Source organism: Podarcis raffonei, chromosome 16 (assembly GCF_027172205.1).
Source record: "Podarcis raffonei isolate rPodRaf1 chromosome 16, rPodRaf1.pri, whole genome shotgun sequence".
Lineage (NCBI taxonomy): Eukaryota > Metazoa > Chordata > Lepidosauria > Squamata > Lacertidae > Podarcis > Podarcis raffonei.
Window position 1 is genome coordinate 38113100 of NC_070617.1, and position 16118 is coordinate 38129217.

At 44.8% G+C, this 16118-nt stretch overlaps 1 protein-coding gene across 5 annotated transcripts in view; it reads left to right on the forward strand.

The window, feature by feature from the left end:
- The window catches only part of KDM2B (lysine demethylase 2B), an 87457-nt gene that overhangs the window by 23486 nt on the left and 47853 nt on the right, over positions 1-16118 (forward strand). For 3 of the 5 annotated variants that reach the window (XM_053370203.1, XM_053370204.1, XM_053370205.1), the window contains 3 exons: positions 12538-12631; positions 14653-14806; positions 15856-15971. In XM_053370203.1, the coding sequence (XP_053226178.1) occupies positions 12538-12631; positions 14653-14806; positions 15856-15971 (364 nt within the window). Of the gene's footprint in view, positions 1-7383; positions 7465-11632; positions 11753-12537; positions 12632-14652; positions 14807-15855; positions 15972-16118 lie in introns of those variants that run through there. The other 2 variants (XM_053370207.1, XM_053370206.1) reach the window with 2 other exon arrangements.

Below are 16118 nucleotides of genomic sequence, written 5' to 3' on the forward strand. Positions count from 1 at the left end.
TCGACAAGCCTGCCCAGATGGCTAGAAAGCGGAGGTAATTCTTAACCTGTATTTCAACTTTGGGATGTTTTAAAGCAGGGGTACCCAAACTTTTTTCAAAGAGGGCCAGATTTGATGAAGTGAACATGCGTGAGGGCTGGCCAAAGTTTTAAGGATTTGTCCCCAATAAATAAACTGCCACAGGGGCTGGAGAAAACCAGCCGGCGGGACAGATTAGGCCCCCAAAACGGACTTTGGACATGTCTGTTTTAAAGTATGGCTGTGAATTCTTCTCAATTTTTTTTGTTTTATCTTTTTGTAAACCAAAAAAACAAAACACACAACTCAATCAAGCAGTATATGAATCTTATGAATGAAAAGAAAAGAAAAGAAAAGAAAAGAAAAGAAAAGGGAAGGCCAATCTGGGCCATTTGCTTGCTTGTTCTTCTAGCCTGCCTGCCTGCCTGCTTGGCTCACTCACTCTGCAGACTGTTGTTATTATTTATTAAATGTACATACCACCCTTCATTTGAGGATCAGAGTGTGGCTTAGAGCAGAAAAACACTAAAATGCATGACATAATAACAAACACAATAATTCCCTCCCCCAACCGTTTTCACACCACTGTTCATGTGGCCTACTGGCCACCTACTGGCAGCCATGCAAACTGCAGCATAGCAACTTTTTCCTTTAAAAGAAAATAATGTCAGAAAGGAGATACAGTGGTACCTCGGGTTACATACGCCTCAGGTTACAGACTCCGCTAACCCAGAAATAGTGCTTCAGGTTAAGAACTTTGCTTCAGGATGAGAACAGAAATCGTGCTGCAGCAGGAGGCCCCATTAGCTAAAATGGTGATTCAGGTTAAGAACAGTTTCAGGTTAAGAACAGGCCTCCAGAATGAATTAAGTTCTTAACCCGAGGTACCACTGTATTTTGTAAGGCAGCAGACCAGTGCTGTGTTGGGTTTTCCTTGCTTTCCCAGCTATGCTTGTGTGATCATGCAGTGGCTGGATTTGCAGGATTTGCAGTTTAAGAGACTGTGCAGGTCCTCCTGCAGTGGGAGCTGCGGCCTTGTTAGTGAAACCCAAAGGGCGTTATCAGGATGAGGGCAGGAAATGCCATCTGGATCATCCTGGCCCTTCAAGGGCATCCCTGTTCTTGATGCCAGACCTGAATGTGGTTTTTATTGTGGGAAGGTGTCTTGGGGCACCTGCTAGAAACATTCCTGTATAGACAAGCCTACCCAGATGCTTAGAAAGTTGAGGTAATTCTTAATCTGATTAAGTATTTCAACCATCAAAGTTTCTTTCAGAAATCCAAAGAAATAAAGATCATCAAGCCTGAGACAAAACAAAATGACCGCCTCAGTTTCTCTCTCTTTTGTGGTTGGCTGTCTTAACTGTATTTTGTTCTGAAATTATTCTATGGGTCTTTGGGCCGCAATAAAGATTTATTATTATTATTATTACGTATTTCAACCTTCAGATGTTTTAAAGTATGGCTGTGAATTCGTCTCTGTTTTCTTGTTTTATCCTTTTGTAAATTGCTTTGAGGGTTGTTGTTTTTCGCAATCAAGCAGTGTATGAATCTTAAGAAATAAATAAATACTATAATTATTCCAAATAATAAAAATATACACCTGGATTACAAAGTTTGTACATAACTTGACATCTTTGCAGGCTCATGGCCAAAACTCCTGTGGTCTAAGTGGGCAAGGAATCATTGCAGAACAGCTGGATTATAAATATAGGTCGCTTAAAAAGTTATTACTCTGTGTTTCTATTTAGGGAGCAGTTGGTTAGAACAAGGTCTTCCCACTTCCCTTTATATCTTTGCAGCTAGCAGGGCTGGGGCCTTCCAAATGTTGCTGGATTCCCGCACAGCCAGAGGTTAGAGATTTTGGGAATCAACTCCGACAAGATCTGAAAGGCTGTGGGTTCTCCACTCCTGAGCTAGAGGCTGATGTTTTTCAGTGCAAGCGGAACATGATTTTTCCTTTCCTCCTTTTCTTCTCTCCCCCCCCCCTTCCCTTTCTTTCGTTAAACTTGCTAGTAATTTCTATACAGTCATTTTATTTATTTATTTATTACCATTTTAAATACAAGCTGAACATTGAGGAAGGGTTCTCCCCCCCGCCCCCCGGATATCCCTGATTTTGTTACAGGTCCACCTGAACTGCTGCCTGGTGCTTTTGGGGCCTAGTCTCACCACCTCAGGCCTTAAATGGTGGCGTCAGCTGTTAATGCCTGTAAGGTGACGGCAGGTGTGCCCTTTGCCTGGTGGCGCCAATGTGTGCCCTTTAAGGTGGAAATGTGAGAGGAAAATGTGGGCACCGTGAGACCCTACAAACTGCATCTGTTGGTTTTATTGAATGAAAATGGTTGACTGCTCCAAAGCAGTTTTGAATATGTACAGAACATGTTATGTTAAACCACAGATAAAACCCTGTATGAAACAGCAGAAACCGCATTCTTTGGAAAGAGGGAAACACTGGCTCTGTTTCCCAGGCCTGTGAACCCTTATTACTTGGACAAATGGAGAGTGAATTCAGGTTCCTTTCTGTGTTTTGATAAACTGGTGCATCCAAAGGACTTGGGCCGGTAGCAGCACTGACCGGGCAGCTGTCTTTAATTGTGTAGACGCAGAATGTTTTGTCTATGCTACAGGAGATTGAAACCTCTTCACATGTTAGCACATCCCTCCACAGAAGGTTCTCACTCAGCCATGATGCTCATGAGCATAAGAAGGGCCTACTGGGTCAGGCTGATAGCCCATTTAGTCCTGTATCCTGTTCTCACAGTGGCCAACCAGACACCTGTGGAGCAGAACATGAGCACCAGAGAGAGTTCTCTCCCCTCTTGAAGTTGTGGAGGCAGAGCACATCATGGCTGGCAGTCGTTCATAGTCTTCTCCTCCATGAATTTGTTTCCCATACTATTTGGTACCATTGGTCCATGCTTACTCCTGACAGGTCTCTCCAGTGTCTGGTTATGGTGTTTCTGGCTGCTGAAAGTAGGTGGGTTATGAGTGCTTTGTGGTGTAAATGGGCATTGTTGTCTTGGAATATGTTTAGTAGGGCCCATTCTGGCATGATGTCTAATACTTGCTTAGTTATTTTACATATTTCTCGTATGGCTGTTGTCCAGAATAGTTGGATTTTGGGGCACTCCCACCACATGTGGAGGTATATGCCTGTGGAGGTGCATCCTTTCCAGCATTTTGGTAAGGTTCCTGGGCGTATTAGTGCTATTGTGCAATCTTTTTTTAAAGCCATCCAGGTTGGTTGTCATCACTTCCTCCTCGGGGAGCAAGTTCCATAGTTTAACTATGTGCTGCACACAGAAGTACTTTCCTTTATCTGCCCTAAGTCTTCAAAAACTCAGCTCCACAAGTTCTAGTGTTAGGGAGAAACACTTTTCTCTATCCACTTTCTCCATGCCAGGTATAATTTTATAATCTCTTACCGCAGGCTATTCACTCCCTTAGCCTAATCTACCTCACAGGTCTCTTTGCAAAGATCAAATCCAGCACAGAGAGAGTGAGAGACCCACATACTGTATTTACTCAAATCTAATGCTCACCTTTTTTGGCCAAATTACGTTGCGAAAATTAAGGTGTGTATTAGATTCGATGGCACATACACATTCGCCAGCAAATGCGTTTTTGGTTTCAAAGTTCTGAAAATTATGATTTGGGGGCAGGGAGGTGTGAGTGTCCTTTGCACGTGTGTGTTGTCGGAGGGAGAGGGTCTGCTGATCTGGATAAGGACACTCTTTCTCCAAACCCTGGGGGTACGGATGTTAGCTGTTGTTCACTAGGGACCACCCCCCCATCCCATCCACTTCCCACCTCTTTTTTCTCTCCGAACAAAGGCAAGAGGGGGGAAGAGAGGATATGCTTTGAGCAAGATGGGCTTGTCCTTTGCAGCAGAGGCAGGAAGACCAGTACAGTGGTACCTCGGGTTAAGAACTTAATTCCTTCCCCAAGTCCGTTCTTAACCTGAAACTGTTCTTAACCTGAAGCACCACTTTAGCTAATGGGGCCTCCTGCTGATGCCGCACCGCTAGAGCAGGATTTCTGTTCTCATCCTGAAGCAAAGTTCTTAACCTGAGGCAATATTTCTGGCTTAGCGGAGTATGTAACTTGAAGTGTCTGTAACCCGAGGTACCACTGTACCAGAAACGTTATTGTCGGTTAACTCTTGCTTTGCTTTGTATTTCTGTACTTAAGCTTAGGTGGATATTTTTTTTTGTAGTAATTGAATTTATTGAATGGTTGGTTTTTGCCATTTTTGAATTTACCAACATGTATGTCGTATATTTATATTTCCAACACTCTGTGTTTGATATTTTGAATGTTTGCTGTAAGACACTTCAGGCATAGCTAATTGTGGAAAAGCGTCATATAAGTAAACTCAATCAATTGACTTATGCATCCCTTAAATCCTGCACTGTGGAACTGGCCACCCTAAATCATATTTATGCTGCCATGTTTTTTCTCTGAACTACAGGATAGTTCAGAAACAAAGGCCACTCCCCTCACCTGATGGTTGCCAAAATCCACAGTTTTGCTCCTGGCAGTTTGTTGCTGCCTCACAGTTCATTGTGTCAGTTGAGGCAAAACCACCATTTTTTGTTTCCCTTCCCTGCAGACTAGTGGCAGGGTGTGTGTGTGTGTGTGTGTGTGTGCCTAGCTTTTTGGATTGATAGTTTTGGATTGTCATTTTATCATACTGTTTCCCTGAAGAGAGATTAAGGGTGATTCACCCCTGCTTTTAATTTCACAATGACCTTGTGAGCTAGGTTAGGGTGAGAGCACAGAATGGCCCAAGGCTAACCAGTGAGCTTCCACAGCTGAAAGGGGATTTGAACCCGAGTCTCAACGTCCAATTTCAACACTGCAGCCCCTACACTAGGTTGGCAGTTTAGATAATGGCAATGGGCTCCCCCTGGAATGATGGGCTAGAACTTGCCAGTGCCTAATACGGAACACTAGTATTGAAAATGTTACCCTTCCCTCCTTGAGATTGGAGTCAGCGCAGTGCTGTGGTGTCAGTTCACTTGTTCAGCTTTCTTGCCCTGTCCTGAAGTATCAGCGTATGTTGCTCTTGGCACCTGTTCCGACATAAATATGCCCCTTTTTCTACCCTTACCATGCCAGGTAGGTTGGACGAAGACCCTGTCTACTGTCCTTGTATGAAAACCATGTCCATGTAGGAATTAGCACAAATCTTACTGCGTAGACAGTCATTCAGGGCAAGCCTGAATGCATGCGCAGCGAGAAGCTGTGTGTTACTGTTGCTGTCTGGCGTGGTGCAGCAAAAAGCAGGGGTGAGAAATCAGAAGGAATTTCCTGTAGCAATCAGGTCATGTGTGAAGTGACCCTCCAAGATCTTCAGGGTGCTAAAAAAAATACAGTTAACATCTCTGCAAAATAGGAATTTTTATTTTTTTAAAATAATTTTTATTATGTTTTCCATTTAACAATCCAATCATATCACATTAATTATTCCAAATTATACCAATACATATTATATAGTCTGAATATTTTGCCAAATTTTAAATTTTGTTGGGGGTTCCCATGTTTCGAGCTCAGTGAGGGTCCAATCATCTCATATTTCTGCTGCTTTTGATGTTCACAAATCCCATCTTCCAGTCTTCTTGTTGTTATCATTTTCCTTCTTAATAACCTCTGAGTTGTTTCCACAGGCAAGTTAAACCAAACATTGTTTTATTTCTGTGTGAACTTTGTAAGGCTCTCCTTAAATCACCACACGCTGATCCAACAGTCCTGCTCGAGCGGCAGGTGCCATTTTAGTCTGTTCTGATGTAATAAAGTCGCAAAATAGGAATTTGAATTCAACTGTCTTTCAACACGGCACTCTGGGGTTAATGATTTCCCCCTCTAGATATTTTGTTGTTGGAGACACAATTCTGTAAGTGGTAATTACTGCTAAAGGTAAAGGGACCCCTGACTATTAGGTCCAGTCGTGACCGACTCTGGGGTTGCTGCGCTCATCTCGCTTTACTGGCCGAGGGAGCCAGCTTCCGGGTCATGTGGCCAGCATGACTAAGCTGCTTCTGGCGAACCAGAGCAGCGCACGGAAACGCCGTTTACCTTCCTGCCGGAGCGGTACCTATTTATCTACTTGCACTTTGACGTGCTTTCAAACTGCTACCTTGGCAGGAGCAGGGACTGAGCAACGGGAGCTCACCCCGTTGCGGGGATTCGAACCGCCGACCTTCTGATCAGCAAGCCCTAGGCTTTGTGGTTTAACCCACAGCGCCACCCATGTCCCCAATTACTGCTACAGCTCATAATATGTTGTTCTGGAGCATTCTCCTATTTGAATAACAGTGTTGCGCCCATCTGATACAGTGGACACTCAGGTTGCGAACGTGATCCATGTGGGAGGCACGTTTGCAACCCGCAGCGTTTGCAACCCGCAGCGCCGCATGTGCGGGTCACAATTCAGTGCTTCTGCGCATGTGCAGAGCGCCAAAACCTGGAAGTAACCTGTTCCGGGTTTGACGCGGTTCACAACCCAAAAAATGCGCAACCTGAGGCGTCTGTAACCCGAGGTGTGACTGTACTGACTTTATATGTGTAGGTGAACTAGCTATGGCAGATGTTATGTATTGGGTTTAACACATTTTATGTTACAAGGCGCGTTTTATTTATCAGCATACCTATTTTGTGGTGTGATTCCCCCCCCCCCCCCAATTTATTGTTATTGATTAGCTTGAAAAGTTCCAATTCAAAGGGTAGTTAATGATTAACAACAATTTGGTGTTTCAGTTCTGTTTGTGAGGGTCAGTGAAAGTAATAATTTCCTCCAGTTTTTGTTTGTAAGATTAAAAAATGACCCTAATAATACGTGGCAGTGCTTCTGCAAAATTTCTTGACTGTCCTGTGGGATTATTTGTGTCTTTTAAATGCTCGCGGAGGGGAGACCACTGGCATTTCAAATGCGTGTGAACATGAGGATAAGCACAGAGAAACCATGTGAAGAATCCCAGACCTGAAGCAAAACATTGTGTGTGTAAGGGCCCCCATAACCGAGCCCCTCACAAGCAATTAATAAATGAACCTATCACGTCTCTCGCCTCATAAATACTCCGTGCCTCATACTAGTGTCAAGAGAGCAGCTACAAACGTATGTTTAATTATGGGGAAAAACCAAAACCTCAAATCCTCTCTCTGCAGTTTTGCTATAGTTTTATGATGCTGGATTTTAGACTTGTGTTTTTCCAACCCCCCTGACGCGCTCTCTTAGAAGGAAGGAAGGAAGGAGTTACACTTTCCTCATTGGCCTGAAGAAAAGGAAAAAGGAAAAAAGAAATCCCACGGAGACCAGGGAGCCATCTGCTAGGAATTGGGAGTGGTTTTATAGTCTGATCTCAGAGGTGGGGGTGGCCTTGTAAGGCCAGAGGCCAGAGGCTGGGCTAAAACTCCAGCCGGAGGCGAGGAACTGATCGGAGGGTAATGATTGTGTTTGTTTGTCCATTGGCTTGTTCGCTTGTGCACATGCTTTCTCTGGGAGTTTGGCTGAACATGTGTGGCTTTTACTTCTCTTGTAGCAGGCCCAGTTTTCCTTCTGCATCTCTCTGTCCCTCATGTGAGACACCCCTTTCCGCTGCATGTACCTGCTGGGGAGTTTTCTTTGTCAGTTGGTGTTGATCAATTCATCCCTCTGTGTTGGTTTTGCCCATGATGGTTCTGTTTCTTCCCCCTCGCTTTTCCCTTTTTGCTCCCTTACACATCTGTGTCCGCTATCTTTCCTATTTTTCTGCACATGTTGTTACATTTTACCTGTGAATTGGTGCATTTCTGGGAACTTGTCCGGAATTATTTGCTGATGAGGTTGATTTTGGCCACAGTGGGCCAGGAACATTTCTTCTGGAAACACCTGGGAATTGGAATGGTACCACAGAAATCTGTTCTTACACAATTCAGAAGAGGGACACATTTCACCATTTTAAAACATTGTACAGTGGTACCTCTGGATGCGAATGGGATCCATTCCGGAACCCCGTTCGCATCCTGAAGTGAATGCAACCCGCGCACATAATTCGCCACTTCTGCGCATGCGCGTGACGTCATTTTGAGCATCTGTTCGTACGCGAGCTGCGAAACCTGGAAGTAACATTCTCCATTACTTCCGGGTCGCCGCTGAGCACAACCCGAAAGCGCTCAACCTGAAGCTACTTCAACCCAAGGTATGACTACATACAATAGCTGGGTGTATAACAGAAATTTCTTGTTATCCCATATGTTGCCAGTTTGTGTGGTCCAAGGCAGTTGTCTGTGCCTTTTCTTCTGCTGTGCCTACCCATTTCCTGTGGCGATTCTGTGCCCCATTTTCCACAGCATTGTGGGTTTCCGTTTCTTGTGCAGTTATACAAATCTGTGGCATACATTCATCATGTCACAGTGAGACTTCAGTATGGTCGAAGGAAATGTACATAGCATCTCTCAGGGAGATTTTTTTTTAAAAAATGTATAAAGGCAATTTTTAGAAGAGCATCAGACAAGGAAATCTCTGCCCACACATTTATGGGGACAACGCAGGAAGAAAATAACACCCACAAAGCTTGCTGTAATGGGAATTGGGGGTTGCTCGTGCGTAAGTTGCCGCCACTCTCGGCGAGGTTGCCTGGATAAACCTTCCCCTGGCTGGACAGTCCTGATTCCGCGTCTGTCTCAGTCACTGGCAGAATCCGTCAGTGGGCGTTTCCTGAACTTCTTCCAACATAAAAGTTCCTTGACGGATAGTCTCCGCCTAGCCTCCCTGCGTGGAAGTCTTCTGCGCAGGGTGGGTGTGGGCAGTGGAGGACCTGTACTCTCCTCGCTAGTCTCTGGTGAAGAGTCCTGGAGCCAACTCTCCGAAGCCTGCCTCTGCCCGCCTTTCTCCCTGGTGTAACACTGATTTCCTTCCCCGGTCACTGAGTCCCCTCCTTTCCTGCTGGGACCTTCTCCGGCATCGCTTGGGAGCCCTTCCTCCACTCCTGGCTGCGATGGCAGTTCCCTGACACTTAGAGATGGCCTTTTTGGTGCTATAATGGAGTGTATGCAAAGTGACACAGCAATTGTTTCTAATTTGGGTGCAATTAAAGCGGTTGACACAAATGCTGCCTGAATCCTCTCCAGTTCAGCCTCAGCTAAGTAGCAGCACAGAAAATTCCCCAGTAAACCCCACGCCCACCCCTCCCTGTATCTTACTGTTCACCACCTTCCAAATTTTTATTGACCTAACAAAAAAGAAATTACAAAATGCAACAGCTCAGTGGCTGAGCATCTTTCTAGTCCACAGCAAAGTCACAAACTGAACTTTCTAGGGAGAAAATGAGGCATCAGAAAATGCAACATGGCTGTTGAAATTTAATGAAATTATCAAGGGATGGGCAGTGGAATTTAAATCTTGCATTTTTACTGGGGCTGCAATTTTTTTTTTAAAAAGCATTTTTTTTTTTGCAAGAGTTTGCAGTTCAAGGAGCTGGAAGCCCCATGATTCTGCCTATCCTCTCCCCCCCCCCAACTCCCCATGTCTTCTTAAGTGCTTGGGGCTCTGCATTATTTTAAGCGCGTTGCTCTCAGCCTATTGCAGGCAGTGGGAGAGCTTCACCTAGATGTATGTGGGTTGGACTGAGGAAGTTTCCTTTTTTCCAAAATGGACTCTCAAGCATTTTCATGCGGCAGAGAAAAGCCCCTTTGAGAAGTTGAGCCTCCTTCTCCCAGAGCAAAGGCAAGTCCGTTTTGTGATGAGAAACCTGCTTGCCAAGGCTGGAGTGGGATGTCAGATTAGCCTCCGCAGAAGCTGCTGTGAGTGGAGCATGTGACTGCAGCGTTATGTTGGGAGGAAGCGGTAGAGGTCAACGCAAAGGCATTTCGCCAGAGACTGCATGGCGGATGAGAGCTTTTTCAGATCCCTAACCCTTTCATCAGCCGCTGATAGCAAACAGAGGAGCGTCAGATTAATAATGGAAATTTCAGGACAGAGTAGTTTATTTGCTCTCTGTTGCTGAGGGAGAATGAAGGGCTTCTGAAGGCCCTTTAAATATATTTTATAAATCCATCTGTGTGAGGGGAAATTTGCCATTCTTGAGACTGGATGTTCAACTTTGGGATGAGGCTAGGGGAACGCTCAAGAAATTCCCTTGTTGCAGAACAAGGAAATCTGGGTATCTCCTTCCGTTGGCGCTGCTTCAGTTTCAAATGTTGTGAGGATTCCATTCAGACTGAAATGGTCGAGTTGCAGTCCACACAAACAGGCTAACAAACCAAAAGGTCTGTGGGTTAATGGTATAGCACATGCTTTTCACATAGAAGACCCCAGATTCAGTTTCTGGCCATTTAAGTTAAAGGCTGTCTAGTGGCAAGTGCGGTTTCGAAAGATCTCTCTGCCTGTCTGGGTTTAGAGAAGTACAGTAGTTTCTGAGTGCTCACAGTGCTTCACATTCTCAATCCTCAGAATAGCCTTGTAAGGTAGGCTTGGATTAATACTCTCATAGCATTTCTAGAGCAATCCTAATGGTGTCGATTCAGAATTAAGCTCCATGCAGCACGTTCAGTGGGACTTACTCCCTGATAAGTTTATACAGAATCGCGGCTCTGGAGGGTTCATGGAAGATTTGAACTAGGACTTTTCTGGCGGACACACCTGGCCACAACACTAAAAAAGGTTTGGCTGTTAGAATTGTAGGCTACGTTAACAAATGTATGTGGATTGCTTATTCATTTATCATTTTCAATTTTGTCCTTAAGATGATTGAAAATAATACAGCTTTGAATTTGGGGTTGTTGCTTGTTTGTAACTTTTAAATCATTTGGAAACTAAAAGAGTCGTCCCTTGTGATTGATTTTGTTAAAAGTTAGTTTACACATTCTTTTTCTTGTAGATGGACATCAAAAGAAAGAATAGTATGGTTTTCATTTCAGCTGGGCATGTAAAATAATAAAGTGGGGATAGAGAAGGACAGTTTATCTAGAAAATGTGGAGGAATAAAGGACTCAAATTTTTAAAAGTGGTATGTGGAGGTCACAGTCCAACCTAGTTATGCCTGTTTCAGCCTGCCGATTTTGAGCTTCAGCATGTCCAGCTCTGTGTTGGATTGTCGCCTGAGAGTCTTAACAGCTTCTTTGGGATTCTGTAATATTTATTCCCCCTCTTTCCCCCACCAAGGAGGAAAGATTTAAGTGTCTAAAATATCCCCTGGATGAAGCAGGAAAATTAATCTCCGTCTTGCCTTCAAAGTGCAGTTGAAATTCTGGAGTGGGGAAACAAATGAGGCTTGTAATTGTACAAGGAAAGCATTTTAATTGCAAGGCAGGGGTGCAAGGAGGGTTGGTGTGTGTCCCCCTCCCTTTTCCCGAATTCTGCAAATTTACTGTCTTCATGGCAGCATTGCGTGTCAACTCCCGGCACTGGATGGGGTTGCTAGGCAGCAGGTTCTTCCATATCCCAAGACTTTCTGATTTGCCAGCCTTCCTGAGGCACATGGTTAAGCCTCTTTCCAGCCTACCGTCTAGAGGGACTTTTGCATGCTGCTTGCATACTGTGGAGATCTTGCACCTGAAATGTGACGAAAGGGGGAGGAAAGCACTGCTTGTTGGAGGCTTGGGGGGGGGGGAATGAGGGGGACTGGAGAGGGGATTTGCTTTTTGGCGCTGCATCCTCAGTCTGGTGCAGAAGGTTGGGGAAATAACTGTATGTAAAAAGGACGAGGCTGGGATACAAACCCTGAACCAGCAACCGGAACAAGGAAAAGAGGTTAGTGGGTTAAGTGGCGTGCATTTCCTGCCTTTGCGAAGGTGCCTCTTGTAAACCTAAGAATGGAGGCAGTAATTCAGCCATTAGATATGGATGGAGGCTGGAGAATCCAGTGGAGCCGTTGGCGGGGGGGGGGGACGCTCTGTGCCTCTGCAGCCGCCCTGCTGTAAAACTGCTCCCAAACTCTCACAAAGGTGACTTGGGGAACGAATGGATTTAGTACTTTGCAAATTCCATCTGTGGATCCTTTCTCACGTTCTCTCATGACCAGAATCTTAGAAGATAATAAAAAACAGGAGCAGCTAAGCACAGCTCATTTTTCTATTGATACTCTTGTCTTTGCCATCCCTTGCGAAAGCAACGCTGGTCGTGAGTAAGCATCCACCTTGGTTTAGGTTCAAGCAGAACTGTTTCAAACTTTGTTATTGAACCGCATTTGAAAAGAGCTGGAAGAGAAGCTCTTCCTGCCCACCCAGAGCTAAGAATCACATTGGAACACAGAGCCAAGGGCTGTGCACGTAGATAGCCAGTTTCATTGCTCCGCTTTGGGGGGAGGGCTGTGTGTCTCCCCCCCCAACAGATATTCCACTAAGAAACCCAGAACTGCCTAGACGGGTTTTTCTTCCAGAATCCAGTTGTTTTAAAACCCATTCAGAGGATTAATGGAATGTATTCTTGTGAGACCCTTAACGTTTATGCAGTTACTGCTAAACATTAATTTGTGGGAAATTGCTTTTGTTTCCTATGGTTGGTTGGATTTTTTAAAATGTTTATGTGCTTTGCAGGTACTGTCTGATGAGTGTGAAAGGATGCTTCACAGATTTTCACATTGATTTTGGGGGCACTTCAGTTTGGTATCATGTCTTCCGTGGAGGGAAGGTAAGTGGATGTGACACCTTTAGAGGAGGGGAAGGGGAAGGGGGGAAGAGCCCTTATTTGCAGCCCAGTAGCCTCTGATTTTATGCTCTTTTTCAGATCCTTGTAATTGCTTATGCTCAGATTTTGGTCAGTAGAAAATGCTAAGATAGGAAGAACATCTTGCTGTGGTTTGTGAAACAAAAATGGAGCATTGTAATGTACTTATTTGTTTATTTATTACACTTGTTCCCAGCTTCTTAATTTTTCCTGGGTGGCTGTGGGGACCTATAAAAAACAGCTCATGACAATAAAATAAATAATTTTACACCAACAACTCATTATTAAAGCAAAAGACCAACAAATAATAACCAACTATCACCATTTCTCATATATCTGGTGAAAGAGAATGTGCTTGGCTTCAGAAACTGAGAAATATATATTCTGTTAACCTAGTTCCAATAGGATCTCTCTCTGTTCTCAACTCTCAGACAGGTGATTTATTTTCACACACACGGACGCGGGTGGTGCTGTGGGTTAAACCACAGAGCCTAGGGCTTGCTGATCAGAAGGTCGGCGGTTTGAATCCCCGCGATGGGATGAGCTCCCATTGCTCAATCCCAGTTCCTACCAACCTAGCAGTTCGAAAGCACGTCAAAGTGCTAGTAGATAAATAGGTACCACTCCGGCGGGAAGGTGAACGGTGTTTCCGTGCCCTGCTCTGGTTTGCCAGAAGCGGCTTAGTACTGCTGGCCACATGACCCCGAAGCTGTACGCCGGCTCCCTCGGCCAGTAAAGCAAGATGAGCGCAGCAACCCCAGAGTCGGTCACGACTGGACCTAATGGTCAGGGGTCCCTTTACCTTTATTAGGATTCAACTAAATGTTTATATATGCTGGTTGTTCTGCAACTAGAATTGCAGGTCCCTTTCTTGAGATCAAATCACAAGGTCTCAGAGGCCAAGTGCCACTCAGTTTTTCTGCCCCATTTCTTACCACTGTTGGGGTTGTAATGACTTACGGGCTGCAGTTTAAGTGTGCTCTGGCCTTCCATCCCGCTCAGTCAAAAACTGAAGAAGTTGAGCATCTCTTCCGCAGAGCAGAAATGCGGTTGGCTTGTTGCGCTCAACTTGATTTCAATTCTTGGGAATTGCTTGCCTAAAACTCGTACATTACTTGGGTGCAGATTTGGCATCAGGAGCTCTGCAAGGCTGGTTTAGACGTATTTAGCCATATCAGGCTCCATTGAACATACAGTATTTTTTTGTGTTCCACCATTAACTGGACAACACAAGCCCCTAGTAGATCTGGAACACACTGGGTGATCGTAAACCTCAGTTTCCCCCCTGTCTCTTGAGACAGACGGATGCCAATAAAACCAAAAGGCCCACAAAAAGTGGTGAAGAAAGTACCTAGCTACACAATAGAGCAGTGTGGGGAAAGGTTCAAGTATGCAGCATGAAACAGGCATACCTGTTGGCTAGAGCAGGCATAAAAGGTGTGAATATTGTGAAGCTGGTAGAGCCACTGGCATGCCAAGACAAAATGCCGCCCAAATCAGATGATAAACTCCATCTAGGGCTAAATATTGGCATGAGACCAATTGGCTTATTATTATTATTTTAAAAAAGACTTCTGTACTGCTTTTCCAGTTGCTTATCTCACAAAGTGGTTTACAATCAGTAAAATACATTGGGGGAAATATCAGTGATACAGCAGTGAAACTAAAAGTTGTATTGCATTCAACAACAGCAAGACGTAGGCACACTGACTGGTCATGGCAGGACTCTGGGATCATGATACAACTAGCCAAGAATTACCATAAGGGAAAGCCGAAAAGAATTTCCAAGAGAAATTTCTGGAAGCCCTTCTGATCAAGGCACAGCCCTTTTGCAAGGGTCTTTTTGGGGGAAACCTTTAAGCAGGAAACATTCAAGTGTGAAAAACGTTTATTCTGCACCTCCTTGGATAATGATGAGAAACCTTGAGGAAATTAGGGTATGAGAAGAGATTCCCCTGCTTCTAGTTTTTCATTTTTTCCCCTAGATCTTCTGGCTGATCCCTCCAACTTTGCAGAACCTAGAACTCTATGAGGAATGGGTTCTCTCAGGGAAGCAAAGTGATATCTTTTTGGGGGACAGGGTGGAGCTATGCCAAAGAATTGAACTGAAACAAGGGCACACCTTCTTCATTCCTTCAGGTAATGCAACTGTTTTTCAAAGCCATGTCCTTCTCCTTGCATGTTTTTGGGACTAGAACATATTCATGGAAGGCCATCACTTGATCCAGACCTGAACCGTTGCTGGGTCTACAGCAGGTTGTTGCTTTCTGCAAGCAGAAAAGTAGCAAGCCTGGGAGAAAGCTGCTTGCCTGGCCCCTTGCATGCAGAACTGTTTTTTCTGTTTCCAGGGAGTTCTTAGAAGCAGCGAAGTATTGAAAAACAATGTGTGCCTTCCTTGTAGTCTGAAATAGTGTGGTTTGTTTCAGCCTCCTGATTGTGCTACATGCATCCTCCAGACCTGTGAGCCTCTAATCCAGTGTTCCTGAGGCCTCTGGCTGCTCAGTTTGGGGAGGGAAGGTGTTGAGCTGGCCTTTGAGCTAAAGCCGGCAGGTAGTAGTGCTCTGTTCACATAGTAAGGCCAGAGGGCCAAGCTTCCGATAGGCATCCCAGCTCTGGCTAACCCCAAGGCTTCATGCTGCCTGCTAAATGTAGGCAATAATGTTGCACACTCCTCTTCTGTGCTTGAAGTCTGGGGGTTTTGGGTCCTGGGTCCTGTACACACCTGTCCCTAGGTAGCCTACAAGGTGAAGTCACAGCCTCCAGCTTTGAGGTTCTTTGTTCAAGCCTTGGGAATATAGACAACAGTATTACAGGCCCCTCAGTTTTTATAGTGAAAACACCATGACTGGGGGAATTTTAGCACATTCTGTGGTCACTGAAACTACACACTACTTAAGACAGCATTTATTATACTTACCTGGGGGGTGGAGGGCTTACCACGCAACAGCTGCCTAGTCTCTGACTGAGCACATGAAGATCCTAGTGTGCTCTTGTGTGTTGTATGCAGCTTTAGGAAAGAATCTGCATGCTGACATGTTTATCACGCAAACCCCCCATTTTGTTCTCTCCCCTTAAATCCTTCGCCCCATTCACCTTTCAGTGTTTTTTACTTCGCCACTCTCAGATGGTTTTTCCCAGGGGGGGGTGTTCTTTTCCCAATGTCTTTCATTTTCTCCCCACCTTTCTAGGGTGGATACATGCTGTCTATACTCCAGTAGATTCCTTGGTGTTTGGTGGAAACATCCTGCATAGTTTTAACGTTCCCATGCAGCTTCACATCTATGAGATCGAGGATAGAACGAGGGTAAGGATGCTCAAATATATCTGACTGTTCACTCATGCCATAACAGTTCTTTTTGAAAGGCAAGACACAGAAGGTACCAAGATGCCTGGAAAAAGACAGGTAACATCGCCTGTCGGTCTGTGGTCTCTTGGATGGAGAAACAACTCC